This window comes from Caretta caretta, chromosome 2, assembly GCF_965140235.1.
Source record: "Caretta caretta isolate rCarCar2 chromosome 2, rCarCar1.hap1, whole genome shotgun sequence".
Classification (NCBI taxonomy): Eukaryota; Metazoa; Chordata; order Testudines; family Cheloniidae; genus Caretta; species Caretta caretta.
In genome coordinates, this window is record NC_134207.1 from 228,944,491 (window position 1) to 228,959,877 (window position 15,387).

At 44.7% G+C, this 15,387-nt stretch overlaps 1 protein-coding gene and 1 long non-coding RNA gene across 2 annotated transcripts in view; one reads left to right on the top strand and one right to left on the bottom strand.

Moving 5' to 3' along the window:
* ITGA8 (integrin subunit alpha 8) overlaps window positions 1–15,034 on the bottom strand; it is a 174,045-nt gene extending 159,011 nt beyond the window's left edge. Inside the window, exons 1-2 of the mRNA XM_048838037.2 lie at window positions 13,958–15,034; window positions 13,330–13,454 (exon numbers count right to left, since the gene is read on the bottom strand). Coding sequence (XP_048693994.2) covers window positions 13,330–13,454; window positions 13,958–14,556 — 724 coding nt within the window. The 5' untranslated portion in view covers window positions 14,557–15,034. The remainder of the gene's footprint in view (window positions 1–13,329; window positions 13,455–13,957) is intronic.
* On the top strand, window positions 751–12,656 carry LOC125631392 (uncharacterized). Its single transcript, XR_007354938.2, has 2 exons — window positions 751–818; window positions 11,698–12,656. It is a non-coding gene; the product is annotated as an uncharacterized LOC125631392 (long non-coding RNA).
* Window positions 15,035–15,387: the final 353 nt, after the last annotated feature.

Consider the following 15,387-nt stretch of genomic DNA (forward strand, 5'->3'; position numbering starts at 1 on the left):
CAATTGATCCCAGCTATACAATACACCCACTATACATCCACCCCAAACCTCTCCTCCCTCCTCAAAAACCTGCGGGGGAAAGAATAACTTTATGGGGTCTGTGTGGTAACAATACTTTGCTTTTCTCATGCACTTTCAACAGCCTCACCTGCATTCTGCCCACTAATCCACCTACACTACTTCTGATATTCGAAACCCCTATGCAGCTGTCAAACTACTGATGCTGCCTTTTTTTTTTTAAAAAAAATCAAGCTGTCAGAAAAATGCTTCCTTCTTACTCTTCTAAATGGGGTGCTTCTCCCCACGAGTTACTGAGGTCCAGGATAGACAATATTCAGACCCATATCTTGTGACTCCTTGGAACTAGAGGAGAGAGCTCTGTATCACCAAAAAGCCAGGAATTCCCATTCCAATTACATAAAATTTATTTACATGGGTATCAAGTTTTGAACTTTCTTACTGTTGAGGCACTGCCTCAGCATCTTAAAAGCTGTTTTCTTTTCTCTAAAACATTGGGGAAACCCTTCAGGGATAGGTGTGATAAATGAAGGGGGGTTAGCTCCCTTTTATGGACACCCAGCCAACCAGTTAGCTGTAAAATCCCTCTTGGTAGCTGTTCTCTGCTTGCTTTACCTGTAAAGGGTTAACAAAGTTCCCCAGGTAAAGGAAAAGAAGTGGGCACCTGACCAAAAGAGCCAATGGGAGGCTAGAACTTTTTAAAATGGGAAAAAAACTTCCCCTTTGGCTATTGTTCTCGGGAGAAGGAGACATGAAGCAGCAAGGCTATAAGCAGGAATGCTGTGTAAGGCTTGAACCAGGTATGAAAATTCATCTTCCATACCTAGAAGAAATTATTGGACAGGAAAATGTTTAAATAGACATTATCAGGTTTATTTCTTTATTTTGGCTTGTGTATCTCCCCTGTGCTAACCCCAGATGCTTTTGTTTTGCTTCTAATCTTTAAGATAAACCTCAAGAGAGCTATCTTGATGCTTAATTTTTGTAATTGTTTCTTTTAAGAACTAGCAAAAAGCCTAAGTTGCAAATGTATTTCCTTTCTTTGTGTTTTTAACAAATTTTACCTTTTTTAAGAACAGGATTGGATTTTTGTGTCCCGAAGAGGTTTGTGTATGTTGTTTAATTAGCTGGTGGCAACAGCCAATTTCCTTTGTTTTCTTTCTCAGCTCTTCGGTGGGGGGGGAGGAAGAGGTGAAAGGTCTTGAGGATAACCCACAGGGAGGAATTCCCAAGTGCTCCTTCCTGGGTTCAAAGGGGTTTTTTTTTGCATTTGGGTGGTGGCAGCATTTACCAAGCTAAGGTCAGAGAAAAGCTGTAACCTCGGGAGTGTAATACAAGCCTGGAGTGGCAAGTATTAATTTTTAAAATCCTTGCGGGCCCCCACCTTCTGCACTCGAAGTGCCAGAGTGGGGATTCAATGCTGACACTAGGTTTGCTGGGATCCCAAAGAATGAGTGTGAACTGTTACTGCTGAACACCTGGAAACCTCTTCTGTCTGCTCTTAGGTGAGACTTTGTGGACTAAGCAACAGCACCTATAGCTAATACTCCAGTGGCCACACTGTAGATCCACTTCCCATTCTTCATTTTAATTCTGATCCAGTAACCTCCAATCTGTAGACAAGATCATTCCCACCTGATGCCCTGGATTTCCTTTCTACTCCCCTAGACTATGCTAGTCACCACTCTAGCTCTCTGCAGATGCAGGAGGAGGAGACACTTCAGTGCTTAGCCTCGCATTTGGGGCATGTCTACAATACAAACTTTTGCCAATGCAGGTTACAGCAGCATAAAGCCTCTGTAGTTAGTATAATGCTTGTGCGCATGCATCCTTACACTGGCACTGTGCGTACTCACCAGGAATGCTTGTTTCTATGTACAATGCAGTGCATTATGGGTAGGTAACTCTCCACCATCCAGCACACTGTCTTTTGGGAAGTTCTGGCAATGCATGGTGGGGCAGAAATGAATCTTGCAGAGGTGACTGGGACTGTAGGGTCAAGTTCCCATCATGCAACTTTCTCCAACTCATAATACTATCTCTATCCCATAATTTCTGCGCCTGTTTTGAAAATCCCATAACCGGCATGGGACTTTTTGCTGTTCACCATCTTTAACAGAAGCCTGGAGTCTCCACAGCTCTGCACCATTGCTGTGAGCATTGCAGGCACAGGACACATGATCCTCTGGTATTTGCAGAGCCAAAAGAAGAGGAGTGGGGAACATGATGATTTCCAGGCAGTCAGATTGCTGTGGGACATAGCAAGAACCAGTTAAAGATGGAGCAGCTTCAGGCAGTGCAGCATTGCTTCTGGGACCGAGAAATGAGCACTGATTGGTGGCATCATATCATAATGCAGAATTGAGATGACAAGCAGCGGCTGCAGAACTGTCAGATGCACAAGGCCATATTCCTGGATCTGTGTGCCAAGCTTGTTCCTGCCCTCCAGGGCAGGGACACCAGAATGAGAGCTTCACTGACAATGGAGAAGCAAGTGCTGATCATACTGTGGAAATATACGACGTCAGATTGCTATCAGTCAATGGAAAATCACTTTGCACTTGGAAAATCCATTGTAGGGGCATGGGGCACTGTCATGCAAGTGTGCAGGGCAATGAATTGTCTCCTCTCATGCACTGGCAATATGCAGGACATAATGGATGGATCTGCAGCAATGGGGATCCCAAACTGCAGTCAAGTAACAGACAGCACTAGATCACCATGACACAGAGTATATCAACAGAAAGGGCTATTTTTCTATGGTTATGCAAGTGCTGGGTGGGTCACAGGGGATGCTTCACTGACATCAATGTTCAGGGAAGGTGCATGACTCTCATATCTTTAAAAACATGCGACTGTTTAATAGGTGCTACAAAGAGTGACTTTCTTTCCCAACTGGCAGCTCACCAGTGGTGATGTTGAAATGCCAGTAGTGATCCTGGGGGACCCAGCCTACCCCTTACTCCCCTGGCTCATGAAGCCATACTCCAGCCACCTCGACAGCCCCAAGAAAAGATTGAACTTTTGGTTCAGCAGGTGCAGAATGATAGTTGAATGTGCTTTTGGTAGACTGAAGGGTTGCTGGCATCGTGTATTCACAAAATTGGATCTCAGTGAGAAAAACTCACCCAAGGGTTCTAGCTGCCTGCTCTGGCCTGCATAATATTTGTGAAGCAAAGGGAGAAAAGTTGCGACTGGGATGGAGGGGGAACCCTCCACTTGAGCGTCTGCTGAGTTTGAGCAGCCAGGCACAAGGGCTATCAGAATAGCTCAATGTGGAGCTAGACATCTCAGAGAGGCTTTGAAAGAAGAGTAATGTATTGTGGTGTACTGTGCTCTGCCTGGCCCTGCAGTTTAGGGGCCTGTTAGGAACTGTGTGGTGCTTGGTGCAGATCTATGAATATAAAAGTGACAAAGCACCTATTAATCTGGTGGTGTTTGCTGCACGTTTATGATTATAACACTGTGTTTGTCACTGATCCTATGTGTTGGGTCACTCTGTACAGTAACAAGTAGGTGGGCGCTTTCAGAACTGCTAGGCACTTCGCAGCATATGTTGGGAACTAATAAAGATGAATTATTTTCCAAACAATAGAGTTCTACTGAGTAATGAAAAACACTTCAAAAAATTTCTGTGCAAGTTAAAAGCATACATTAAAATCTTAACAAATTTATAGAACAGAGAAGGGGAAAGAACATTCATTTCCTTTTTAGTTACACATTCATCAACAGTGGTTCTCACAAGTCAGCGTACATGAAGCTGAGGTTGTCCTTAATGTGTGTCTCCCTCCCGCCCCCCGGGGTGCAGTGGTAGGGATAAGGATGCAGCTTCTGATGCCACAGGCACTGTTAAGGGGGTTTGTAGGGAGGTGCTATACTGGAGTTCTCCATGGACTGCAAAAGGAGGTGAGCCCACAATTGTTGATCCTGTAGGTCCACAAGAGTCTGCAGCATCTGTGTGTGCTGCTGGACAAGCCCCATTATGTACTGTTGCATCTCCCTCTCTGACTCCTGGGCCTTTCTCCTACCCACTATTTCCTTCTCCATACACTGCAGTATTCAGCTCCAGACCCTCTGTTCACAGTCTGATACAAGATCTTGCTGAACATGTCACCCCAAGTCCCCTTCCTTATCTGGCTCAGGCATTCTGCAGGTGTGGAGGGAGAACCCCTCAAGGTCACAGGTGCTAATGGCATCCCGAAGCCACCCAGGCCCAGATGCTACTAGCCTGTGTACTGCAGTAATACCTGCTGAAGTTATCAGTGAGTGGTGTGGGAAAGTGTACCACCTTGGAGGAGGAAATGTGTCTGCCATCCCTAGAAACCTTTGGGAAAGAATTGCAGAGTATCCGCATGAAAATTCCAATGAGAAGTTGGGGAAGGCGTCACTGTAATGGGAAATAAATTTTACACACTTACCCGAAGTTCCTTCCTCTGCATCAGGCTCACCCATGCTCGACTGCTGGGACTGACTGGGCTGTGGTGGCGTCTCAAACAGGTCCTGGCTCATGGCATAGCTGGACCCCTTGGGCCACATGTCCCTCTTACTTCTCCTCCTCACTGTCATGCCAGGGGCCTGTGGTTCAGGGTACCCATGGGGATGATGGGGTATCCACCAAATATGGCATGACAATCTTTATAAAAGCAACAGGTCTGTACCTTGGCACTGGAAATGACTGTTGAATTCCCTGGGCTTCTGGTATGTCTTCCACAGTTCCTTTGCTTTCATGCGGCACTACTACTAATGCCTGTTGTAACCTTTTTCTTGCATCTGCCATGCAATCGGATCATAGATGTCCACGTTTCTATGGCTGGTCCATAGCTGTAGTTGCACAATCTCTTCTTCCCACAGGCCCAGGAGATTCAGTATCTCCTGTCCACACCAAGCCAAAGTGCATCTGAAGTGTGTAGCCAGCATGGTCAGCTGGCAACGGCACACAACAATGCGAGCTGCAAGGTGGACTCTCCAATCAGGAAAAGGGGTTCAAAAATTCACAGGGTTTTAAAGGGATGGGGCCGGGCTTCCAGTCTCCATGACCCTTGGGTAGTGAAATTCACTGTTGGGCATTGTGGAACAGCTGCTGGAGGACTGTTAAGGTCGACACAGGTAACAGTGCCTACATTCACCAGGTTGACCTCAATACATCGACCATGGCTCAATGCTGCTTGGGGGGAGGTGTTACTATGTTGGTGTAATGGAGAGCTTACATCAGTGGGAGACTAATTTAAGCATAGACACATGCACAACTAGGATGACACAAGGTGGCTTAAATCGACCTAACTTTGTACTCTAGACCAGGCCTTAGTCACACAATTTCCTTCTTAACATGCACATGAGCATTGATTTTAGGTCTTTCACATAGATGTGCTGAGCACAATCACAAGGCTTGGAACTAGAATCTAGGGAACCAGGGTCTAGTGGGCCAAGCAAAGAGGTGATAACTGGTCCTGTTGGAAACTGGGAAAGGAGGAGACTGACTTTAGGAAACTCAGTTTGCTTCTCTGTGCCTCAGTTTCCACACCAGCAAAATGGAGGTAATGATACTGACCTCCATTATATAGTGCTTTGAGGTCTACGGATGGAAAACATTAGATATTATTTTTATTAGTGTTTTGGAGCAGTTAAATCTCTTAGGATTATCATGAGAGGGGCTCTTCTTAAATGAATCTGATTTTGCATAAGTGGATTTACATTTTTTATTGTGCATTAGAATTCGTTCATGCAAGTTATTTTAATTTAATTGGACCATACCCAGAAGTTTTTATTCCATTTTTACTTTTTCCTGTCTCAGAGAAATCATCATTGAAGTCAATGGGAGTTAAATTACTCTTTCCTTTTTTCTCCTTAAAATGTGATTGGGATTGGGAAAAGAAACCACATACCTGCCATAAATCAGAACTCTACATGGGAATCATTAAGCCCATGGTAAGGCAAAACCGGTGTTGTTGAATCAATTGTGTCAGAATTTGAAGGTGGGGTGGACTTTTTCTCCCCTAATATTTTCTCTTGAGATGCAAATCCTATTTTATAACAGGATTCTAAATTTCCCATAGGATTTTATCATCTTTAACTATTATTTACAGTTAATAGTTTTTTTATATAACTAAATCTCCTAAGTCTCACAATACATCCTTTCCTTCTGCAGTACCTGGGTTTTGTTACAATCAGCTCAGCTTCTGGCCAAACTGGCTCATGTTTTCTCTCAACCGCACACTTGGCCAGAGTTAACCTAGACTTCCCCCCTTTTTTTCTTGACAGACTATTCATATTTTCTACAGTTAGTTTGAAAAATACAACCTGTCTGACTAATATATGATGAAGCACACTCATAGGAGAGAGAGAAAGAGCTGAATCCTGGAAGACTGGCAAATTCATGCCCCATCAGTGCTGCCTTTTTAAAAGTTGTTACTGTCTAAATCATTTTAAAATGAGTTTTTGAAATGTGTATTGTTAGTTTTCCAACAGATCCGATGTATAAATAGTTAGAATGGGGATTTCAGTTTGGTCCTGAGCTGCAAGATGTTCTGGATGCTTTGGAAGTAAAGCACTTAGTCAAATAGGGGGAAAGATTTCTGCAAGTTGCCCTTCTGCTACCCCTTCTGGTCACCATAAGGAACAGCGCCCATATTAGTACTTGCAGAGCAGTTCTCACCTTCAAAACACAAGTTCAGCAGAAGCTCAGAGTTACAAACTGACTGGTCAACCACACACCTCATTTGGAACCTGAAGTACTCAATCAGGCAGCAGCAGAGACCAAAAAAGAAAAGAAAAAGAAAAAGCAAACAGTACAGAAGCTGGGAATGGGTGACAGGGGATGGATCATTTGATGATTACCTGTTCTGTTCATTCCCTCTGGGGCACCTAGTGTTGGTCACTGTCAGAACACAAAATACTGGGCTAGATGGACTTTAGTCTGACCCACTATGGCCATTCTTATGGTCTTACGTCCTTACGATGTTCAATGTAAGCTACTAAAATAATAAAGGGAAAGTTTAAAAAAAGATTTAACAAGGTCAGGAAACTGTTTCTATGCTTTTTAATTTAAATTAAGATGGTTAAACCGGCATTTTTCTTCTGCATAGTAAAGTTTCAAAACTGTGTTAAGTCAATGGTCAGCTGTAAACTTCTGAAAGAACAACCATAACACTTTGTTCAGAGTTGCAAACATTTCAGAGTTATGAACAACCTCCAATCCCAAAGTGTTCATAGCTCTGAGGTTCTCCTGTATTAAGTAATTAAGCCTCACAGCTAGTACATAAGTGGGTATTCTTAGCCCCATTTCTGAAACAAAGAAGTTGTGACTTGCTGAAGGTGAAAGAGGGAATCTGTTTCAAAAGCAGGATAGGAACTCAGGAATTCCTGATTGCCTGTCCAGTGCTCACATCACACTAAAACATGCCCCTCTGACCACATCTCTCTCTCATTATACTCCAAAGAGAGTCATATCCAGCTTTCCACTGCTTAAGGGTAGGTCAGTGCAATATGACACCTTTAAAGAGGAGGGAGGGAAAAAGAGGGAACAAAGTAGAGAATCCTTAAAGACATCTCACCTCCCCACTGGAGCAAAGCACATACATCATTAAGGGGTTAACTTTTGTTGTTGCTTAGTAATTAAATCATCTTAGTGCTCTGGAGAAGTGCTGGATTGACTCATCTGAAAAAAATGAAGTCCCCTTACCTTTCCACAAGCTAGGTATTAACACTCACAAATATGCATATCACATGCCATAAAACCCTGCAAGTTAGTTTTGGGTTAGTTTTATCACCTGTGGATGAAAATCATCATGACTTGACAGATTTACATATTCTTATGTGATATATGACAATTTGGGATAATCCACTGTGAACAATCGAGATTATGTCGTGTGATTTTTCTGCACAAATATGAACACATAGCAGATATTCGTGGTCTCAGTTAGGATGACTTTCTGCCTAACTGGCTGTATTCTGGTATACAGATATTGATAGCACAATACTAAGGAATCCATTCTGTGTTTGGCAGCTGGAACAAGGCACTCTGAAGCAGTGACAGACGTTTAAAGCTAATTTTATATCTGTCACTAGGTACTGGTCTCAGTTCCAACACCTCTTCCTGTCCAGCATTGTCTCCTATCAACCCTCAAGGGTTTGTGGAGAAGAGGCTTATCTTGAGCCATTCTTCTTCCCTTCCTGCTTGTTTTTCCTTACAACCCCATATTAAACAAAACCAATACATTCAGACAGTAAACATCTTAATAACCAGATCAACATTCAGTAACCATAACTTATTACAGAGCAACTGTAATTACCATCCCACTATAAACTTAGCATGTGGCATAATACAGCTTCCTGATTCTCGACTGATGTCATTACATTATACTTGTCAGCTCTCTCTCTCTTTTTTCTCCACATTTGAGTGGAGGGGGGATATTAATAGCATGAATTCAAATACTGGTGATGCATTTGGAATGTTGTTGATGAATGAACCATGCTTGAAATTCAAGTCATAGACTTTAAGGTCAGAAGGGACTACCACTATCATATAGTTTGACCTTCTGCACATTGCAGGCCACAGAACCTCACCCACCCTCTCCTGTAAAAGACCTCTAACCTCTGGCTGAGTTACTGAAGTCCTCAAATCACGATTTAAAGACTTCAAGTTACAGAGAATTCACCATTTACACTAGTTTAAACCTGCAAGTGACCCCTGCCCCATGCAGCAGAGGAAGGAGGAAAAAACCTCAAGGTCTTTGCCAATCTGACCCAGGGGAAAATTCCTTCCTGACCCCAAATATGGAGATCGGTTAGACCCTGAGCATGTGGGCTAGACCTACCAGCCAGACACCTAGGAAAGAATGATCTGTAGTAACTAACAGCCCTCTCCAGCTAGTGTCCCATAATGGACCATGGGACATACTTGCTCCTAGCAGTCAGCTACATGCCATTGTAGACAATCCTGTCATACCATAAACTTATCAAGCTCAGTCTTGAAGCCAGTTAGGTTTTTTCCCCCACTGCTCCACTTGGAAGGCTGTTCCAGAACTTCACTCCTGTGATGATTAGAAACCTTAACCTAATTTCAAGCCTAAATTTGGTGATGGCCAGTTTATATCCATTTGTTCTGGATTCCACATTGATGTTTAACTTAAATAACTCCTCTCCCTCCCTGGTATTTATCCCTCTGATGTATTTATAAAGAGCAATCATATCTCCCCTCAGCCTTCTTTTGGTTAGGGTAAACAAGCCAAGCTCTGTGAGTCTCCTCTCATAAGGTAGGTTTTCCATTCTTCAGATCATCCTAGTAGCCCTTCTCTGCACCTGTTCCAGTTTGAATTAATCTTTCTTACACATGGGAGACCAGAACTGCACACAGTATTCCAGATCCTGAGGTCTCACCAGTGACTCGTACCATGGTACTAACACTTCCCTGTCTCTACTGGAAATACCTAGCCTGATGCATCCTAGGACTGCATTAGCCTTTTTCATGGGCACATCACATTGGCGGCTCATAAACCTCCTGTGATCAACTCGTACACCCAGATCTTTCTCCTCCTCTGTCACTTCCAGCTGATACGTCCCCAGCTTATAGCAAAAATTCTTGTTGTTAGTTCCTAAATGCATGACCTTACACTTTGCCCTGAGACATTCTATACCTCAAAGCAACATGCTGAAATCCCCATATTCACCACTGTCATACAATTATGACATGTTTTGGACAAAGTATGCCTTGTGAGGTAGCATGTTAAAAAGCCTTAATTGGTTGACCATTAATATTATGTTGGATTGTATATGCTGTTGTTATATGTGAAGTTCTGAAGTATTGCTGTATGTGTTACTGAAGTATGTTATGAGGTTGGGAACACACACAACCAGCCTTTCAGGTACAACAGTGGAGTAGCCAGACATGCTGGTATCCCATTAAAGGGAATCCACTCTCCCAGAAGCCATCCCAGAAGACTTCTCAGAGAGAGCATGTAGACAATGGATGCTGCTTGACCAATGGGGGAAGACCCCCATGTCACAAGCAAAAGATCTTTCCAGCAAGCTGGAAGAAACTATAACAGAGGGGAAGTGACATCATGACTTGGCCTCACTCCCACCACAACTCAACCCCTGGAAACATGCCTATAGGACAAAGACTTTGTACTGCAGGAGGGTGGTCCCAGGCTGAATGGCAGTTCCAGCCTGTGTATTGAAGATCTGTGACCTGTTTGTACCATCTATTAGGGTAAGACACTACTTGATTCAAATTCTGTTTAGTTTATAGAATTTAGACTGCAAGTTTATTTTTGTTTTCTTAAGTAAACAACTTTGATCTCTATTCTTGCTACTTATAATTACTTAAAATCTATCTTTCTGTAGTTAATACTGTTCGCAAGGTAATTCCAAACTCGGGTAAATTAAAAGTATTATTACGGCTCTTTTGTAAAGGGCACTTATGGAAAGTGTTCTCATTCAATGAGCATTCCTTTGTTTCTCTTTTTTTAAGTCTGATGGTCATTATTGGCAATACAAGTGAGAAAAGAATCGAAGTGTGCTTCTCTCATTGGGGCAAGGTAACTCTCATTGACAATAATAATACAAGTGAGTTACTTGTGTGTCAAGGGGAGACTAGATCCTCAGAATGGAAAAGTTAAAGACTTGTTATGCTCGAAATTCTGGATTTAGCGGTCAGTCTGCATGGTCATTTAAGTGGTATGTAATGTGTTCTCTCTCTCTGTCTGTATACCACATTAGTTTCTATTCTGATCTTAGTGAAGCAGATTATTAATTATTCAGCAGTTTGTTTTCCTTTAATTGTACTTAGCACACTTGACTGAAAGAGCAGCTAATACTGGACTAGGTCCAAGAAAAAGGTGAATTTTGTATAAAAAGGCATCAAAATGAAAGCTTTCAGCTTTGAAATCATCTATTTTTTCTCTCTCCTCTGTTTTTAGAAGATTATTTCCAGCCCTTTTGATGTCAAGAAATTCAATGCCTTTTACAAAACTGCTGCTGTGTGTAAAACATTCCTTTTTAAAAATTAAATCCAGGATATTTAATTCCCCATCTACTATACTCTTAATAAGTGAAACTTCCTAATATTACAGAAATGATGGTCTTATGGTTAAGGCACTAGACTGGGATGAAGGGGACCCAGATTCAATTCCTAGCCCCATCATAGACCTTGTGCAAATCTAAATAACTTGTTTCTGTGTCTCAGCTTCTCCCCTGTAAAATGGGAAAAGTATCACCTCAAAGGGGTATTGCAGGGATAAATTCATCAGTGAGTCTGAAGTATTCATACAGTGACAGAGGTCATATAAGGTCATATAAGAATAGTCTGAAAACATCTGTAATATTTAACAAACCATTGGTTGTGTCCCGTTACAGCTACAAACACAAAAAAGGAAAATATATTAAAAAGATTTAAAACAGTAACTTCCAGGCTAACGGCAGTATTGTGTGCTCTGCTTTGGAGTAGAGAGGAGATAAAAAGGAACAGAAGACTTGCTCATACAGCTGAAAATATTCCAAAGAGAAGGGAGCTGAACATAAGTAGCATCATTTTACGGCACAGATGTGTAAATAAATTAATATTGACTGAATCAGTGATGACATATGCAAAGCATTCTGTGTACTCGTGTCCTAGCTCCAATTTATGTTTGCATTCATTCATATATACATATCCTAATACCCTTTCCTTTCTCTTCTCTCTAGCCCCTATAGAAATAGGGTATTGACTTGCCTCTGTGGACTCCCTGAGATCACTCTATGCTTCAGCTTAGTGCTCTGGAAAAGTTTTGGACTGACCACTCTGGAAAATGAAGTTCTCTAATCTGGTCACAAACTGGCATTTGCATGGCAAAGCCTAAAACCCCTGCTATCTTCAAGTAGTCAACTGCTTCTGGCCACCACACCTCCTACCTACTCCAGAGGCTAAATCTGTGCTCCAGATCTCTCTGAAACTCTGTGACTGATAGAACGTGTGGAGTCTTCCTGAATCTGTTTAGCCACCCACTGTGGTCTTTTCCACACAAGGGCCTGATCTGGCCCCATGCGTCCACTGTAATCCTTTCCCAAGATAACATTTGAAAATGTATTGGATCCTCACTTTGGATGAAGCTTCAAAACTTGAAAACAATTTACATTTAAACACATGGTACTTCACTGTATGCTCCTGTGGTATAAGGGTACATTTACCCTTATTTACCCAGATGTAAATAGTAGGTGTGCTGGCAATATTATTTGCTGTGTACCTATATACACATGCATATATTAAAATATATACACACACAGCAGAGGGGACATATACTGCGCATTCATCTAGATGCATATAGTGCATATAGAATTAGAGACAGTATGTGTGTTATTACAGTATATATCCAGGTATTGCAGGTGTATTGTAATGTTTATAATACAGTAAGCTGGGATTCTTTCACACATGCCTGTGTGCGTGCGCACACACACAGCTGGGGAACTGTGTTGCTGATTTGTTAGCTATAGGGAAGTTGACCGAAATTTCATTTATGTTCATAGAAACAGGCTTTGTTGTATTATATTAATATTTGTATGACGAATAAGCACTAAAATTAAATACAGTCTGGTGAATTGTAACTTTTGTTCTAAAGATTATATTGTATAAATATGCCTACATTAAACCATTCAGTTTAAATGTTTTTGGAAACACTAGGTTTAAATTATTTTCAAGGGCTATAAAGAGAAAACAAACAGCCTGAATTGTTTAAAATGTGTGTTCCCTTTAATTAAATTAGAAACATCTGTCTTGGGATTTTGAAAGTGGTGGGATATAATCTATCCACATTATGCCTACATCAGTTTGCATCCAACTTTCAGTATTTTGAAAGAAAATTCTTCCTTTCTGTAAAGAATTAAATCAGCATGGAGCATAAGGTACCGCCTCCGACTGAATGGGCAGAATCCCTTGTTGAAAACAGCACTGAAAACGACCAACAACCAATTTCCACGGTTCGGGGGGCGGGGGGGTTACATCAAACACGGAGTTTGGTCTTCTGAACATTTGCAAGTGGGTATTTCTTTTCAAAAAGCGTTACGTGCAATCCACACACCTTTCATTCAACGTATGGAACGCGGCAGTGGCCTACGCACCAATCCCCAACTTCACGCGATTGTTATTTCTGTAGGGACCATCTCCCCCGGACGCACACAAACTCCAAGAGCGCAATTTCTCTGGGGAACTACACACCCTCAGATCAGACTGACAGACACAAGTGAAGGGAGCGCCGAACCAACTCGCAGTAAGGGGTGACTTTCCCAATACAATACAACGCGAAATATCTGTGCGTTACATGCGTATAACGATTTACTTACTAGTAGTATCGAAGGGGATCTGTTTGCACTCAGCGGCCGGCCAAGGACAGTAATACACCGCTCCCCCTTCCTGTATGTCCGGCTGTGTAGTATTGGCTTTGGGAGCACCGACCAGGACACTTACTCTGCAAAACCATTTGTGACCGTCACTAGATAAAGGCGGACTGATGGCAGATCATTTGTGCCCACCCGCTGCCACCCACACCAGAGCCCGGGGACGGGAGGAAATCGGCAGGACCCTTTCCCTGTGGCCACATGAAAGCTCCACGGAGCTTTCATTCCCATCTGTTTCCAGCAGATAGCTAACCCCTGCGGGCCAGGGGGCAGCTGGAGCTGCATCCGCCGGCCGGTGCCAGAGAGACGCCCGCAAAGGGCTGCCCCCGCTCGGGGTTTGGGCAGATCCCTCCCCGCACCCGCGGCTGGGTTCCTGGCGAGCCTGCCCCGGGGTGCTGGGAGCGGCGCCCAGGCTGGCTTTAGCCAGGACGAGTTGGGCTGATGGAGACCTTCTCTGGCCACCCCGGCGCGGGTCTCCGGTGGCCCCGGCGCGGGGGCCAAGGGCCGAGGAGGGGGCCGCCGAGCTCCCGGGCAGGGCTCCGGGCTGGGAGGGAAGCGCCCCGCGGGTACTTACGCGCCGGTGTAGTGGTGGAAATCCACGGCGTAGCCGAAGTAGCTGCTCTCGGGCCCGCTGTACACGGTCAGCTTCTCCTCGTCCACGTTGAACGCCGCCAGCCCCGGCGGCCGGAGCATCCCTGACAGCAGCAGCAGCGGCAGCGGGGCGAGGGGCTCCCAGCGGCGCCCCGGGGGCAGCATCCTGCTCCTCAGCCGCGGAGCCTCCCGCTCCCGGGGCAGCGCGGCGGGGGCAGCCTGGCGGGGCGCGGGGCGCAGCGGCGAGGCGGCTGGTGCGCAGGGACCCGCGGCGGCTCGGCTCGGACCCGCAGCCCCGCTCCGCGCCGCCTCTCGCCCGGCGCCCACAAGCATCTCCGCGCGGCGGCGAGTGAGGCAGCGGCTCGGCCGGCTGACTCCGGGGCGCCCCCTGGTGGCCGGCCGCTGGGGCACAGGCAGAGCGCTCCGCAGGGCAGCGGGCGCGCTGGGGGGGGTCGGCGGCCGGGGGCCGCGAAGCCCTGAGCTCCCTGGCTCTGGACGTTCTCTCTTCCCCACGCCGCGCGTGTGAGATGCACCAGGGAATCCACTCACTGGGGGGGGAGGGTGCCTGATGCCCCCTGGCATCGGATCCGAAGGGATCTAGATAGTCACCCCCACTGGAAAAGCAAGCAGATTTTTGCCCTATCGTCTGAAAGGTGGAATCTGAGCCTTCCCCGCAGAGCCAACAAGTCAAGGGGAGGTTCAGCTGCTTTGCTAAATTAGAGGAGGGCAATCAAAGCATGAAAGTACAAGCCAGTACAGGACGCGCAACAGCACCCTCCGAGGGCAAAGTTTTTCCCGAAGTTTGTAGTGTGGTAGCCACTGGTGGCACCCTGGAGCAGGGGCAAACACAGGTGTGCAGCGCCCTCCTCAGCAGAGCAACTCGGAAGGACAAGTCACTTCTCACTCTTTTGTGGACTGAAAATGTCCCGATTTGGGGCTGAAACGGACAGGTGGGATTTTAGGGAAAGCTGTTTGTGAGTCATGTGTGTATGATCTAACCCACACACTTACGATTTTGGCTGGAACTATAAAAACAGCTGCTATCTGCCAATTTAGCCCACAACTAATCCTCAATGAGAAACAAGGCTGAGCTAAATTTAAAAAATAAAATTGTGGCAGTATTCATTTTTCTTTAAGAGGATTTATATGGCAACAAGCAACGATGCACTGCTGCCCCAGCCTTACAGAAAACTGTTTCCAAATAATAACAGCTGCAAAGGTGTGTGATTCACCCGTCCCCTCTCCCGATCTAGAAAAAAACAGGGCCAGATTCTGAGGCTATCATCCAGAATAATCTCACGGAAGCCAATGGCATTACTGGGATTTGCCCGAGGGAACCTGAAATCAGAATTTGACCCTGAGAGGCGCCTATGACCATTACAGAACAGTGGTTGCTGTTCCATAATTAAGGTC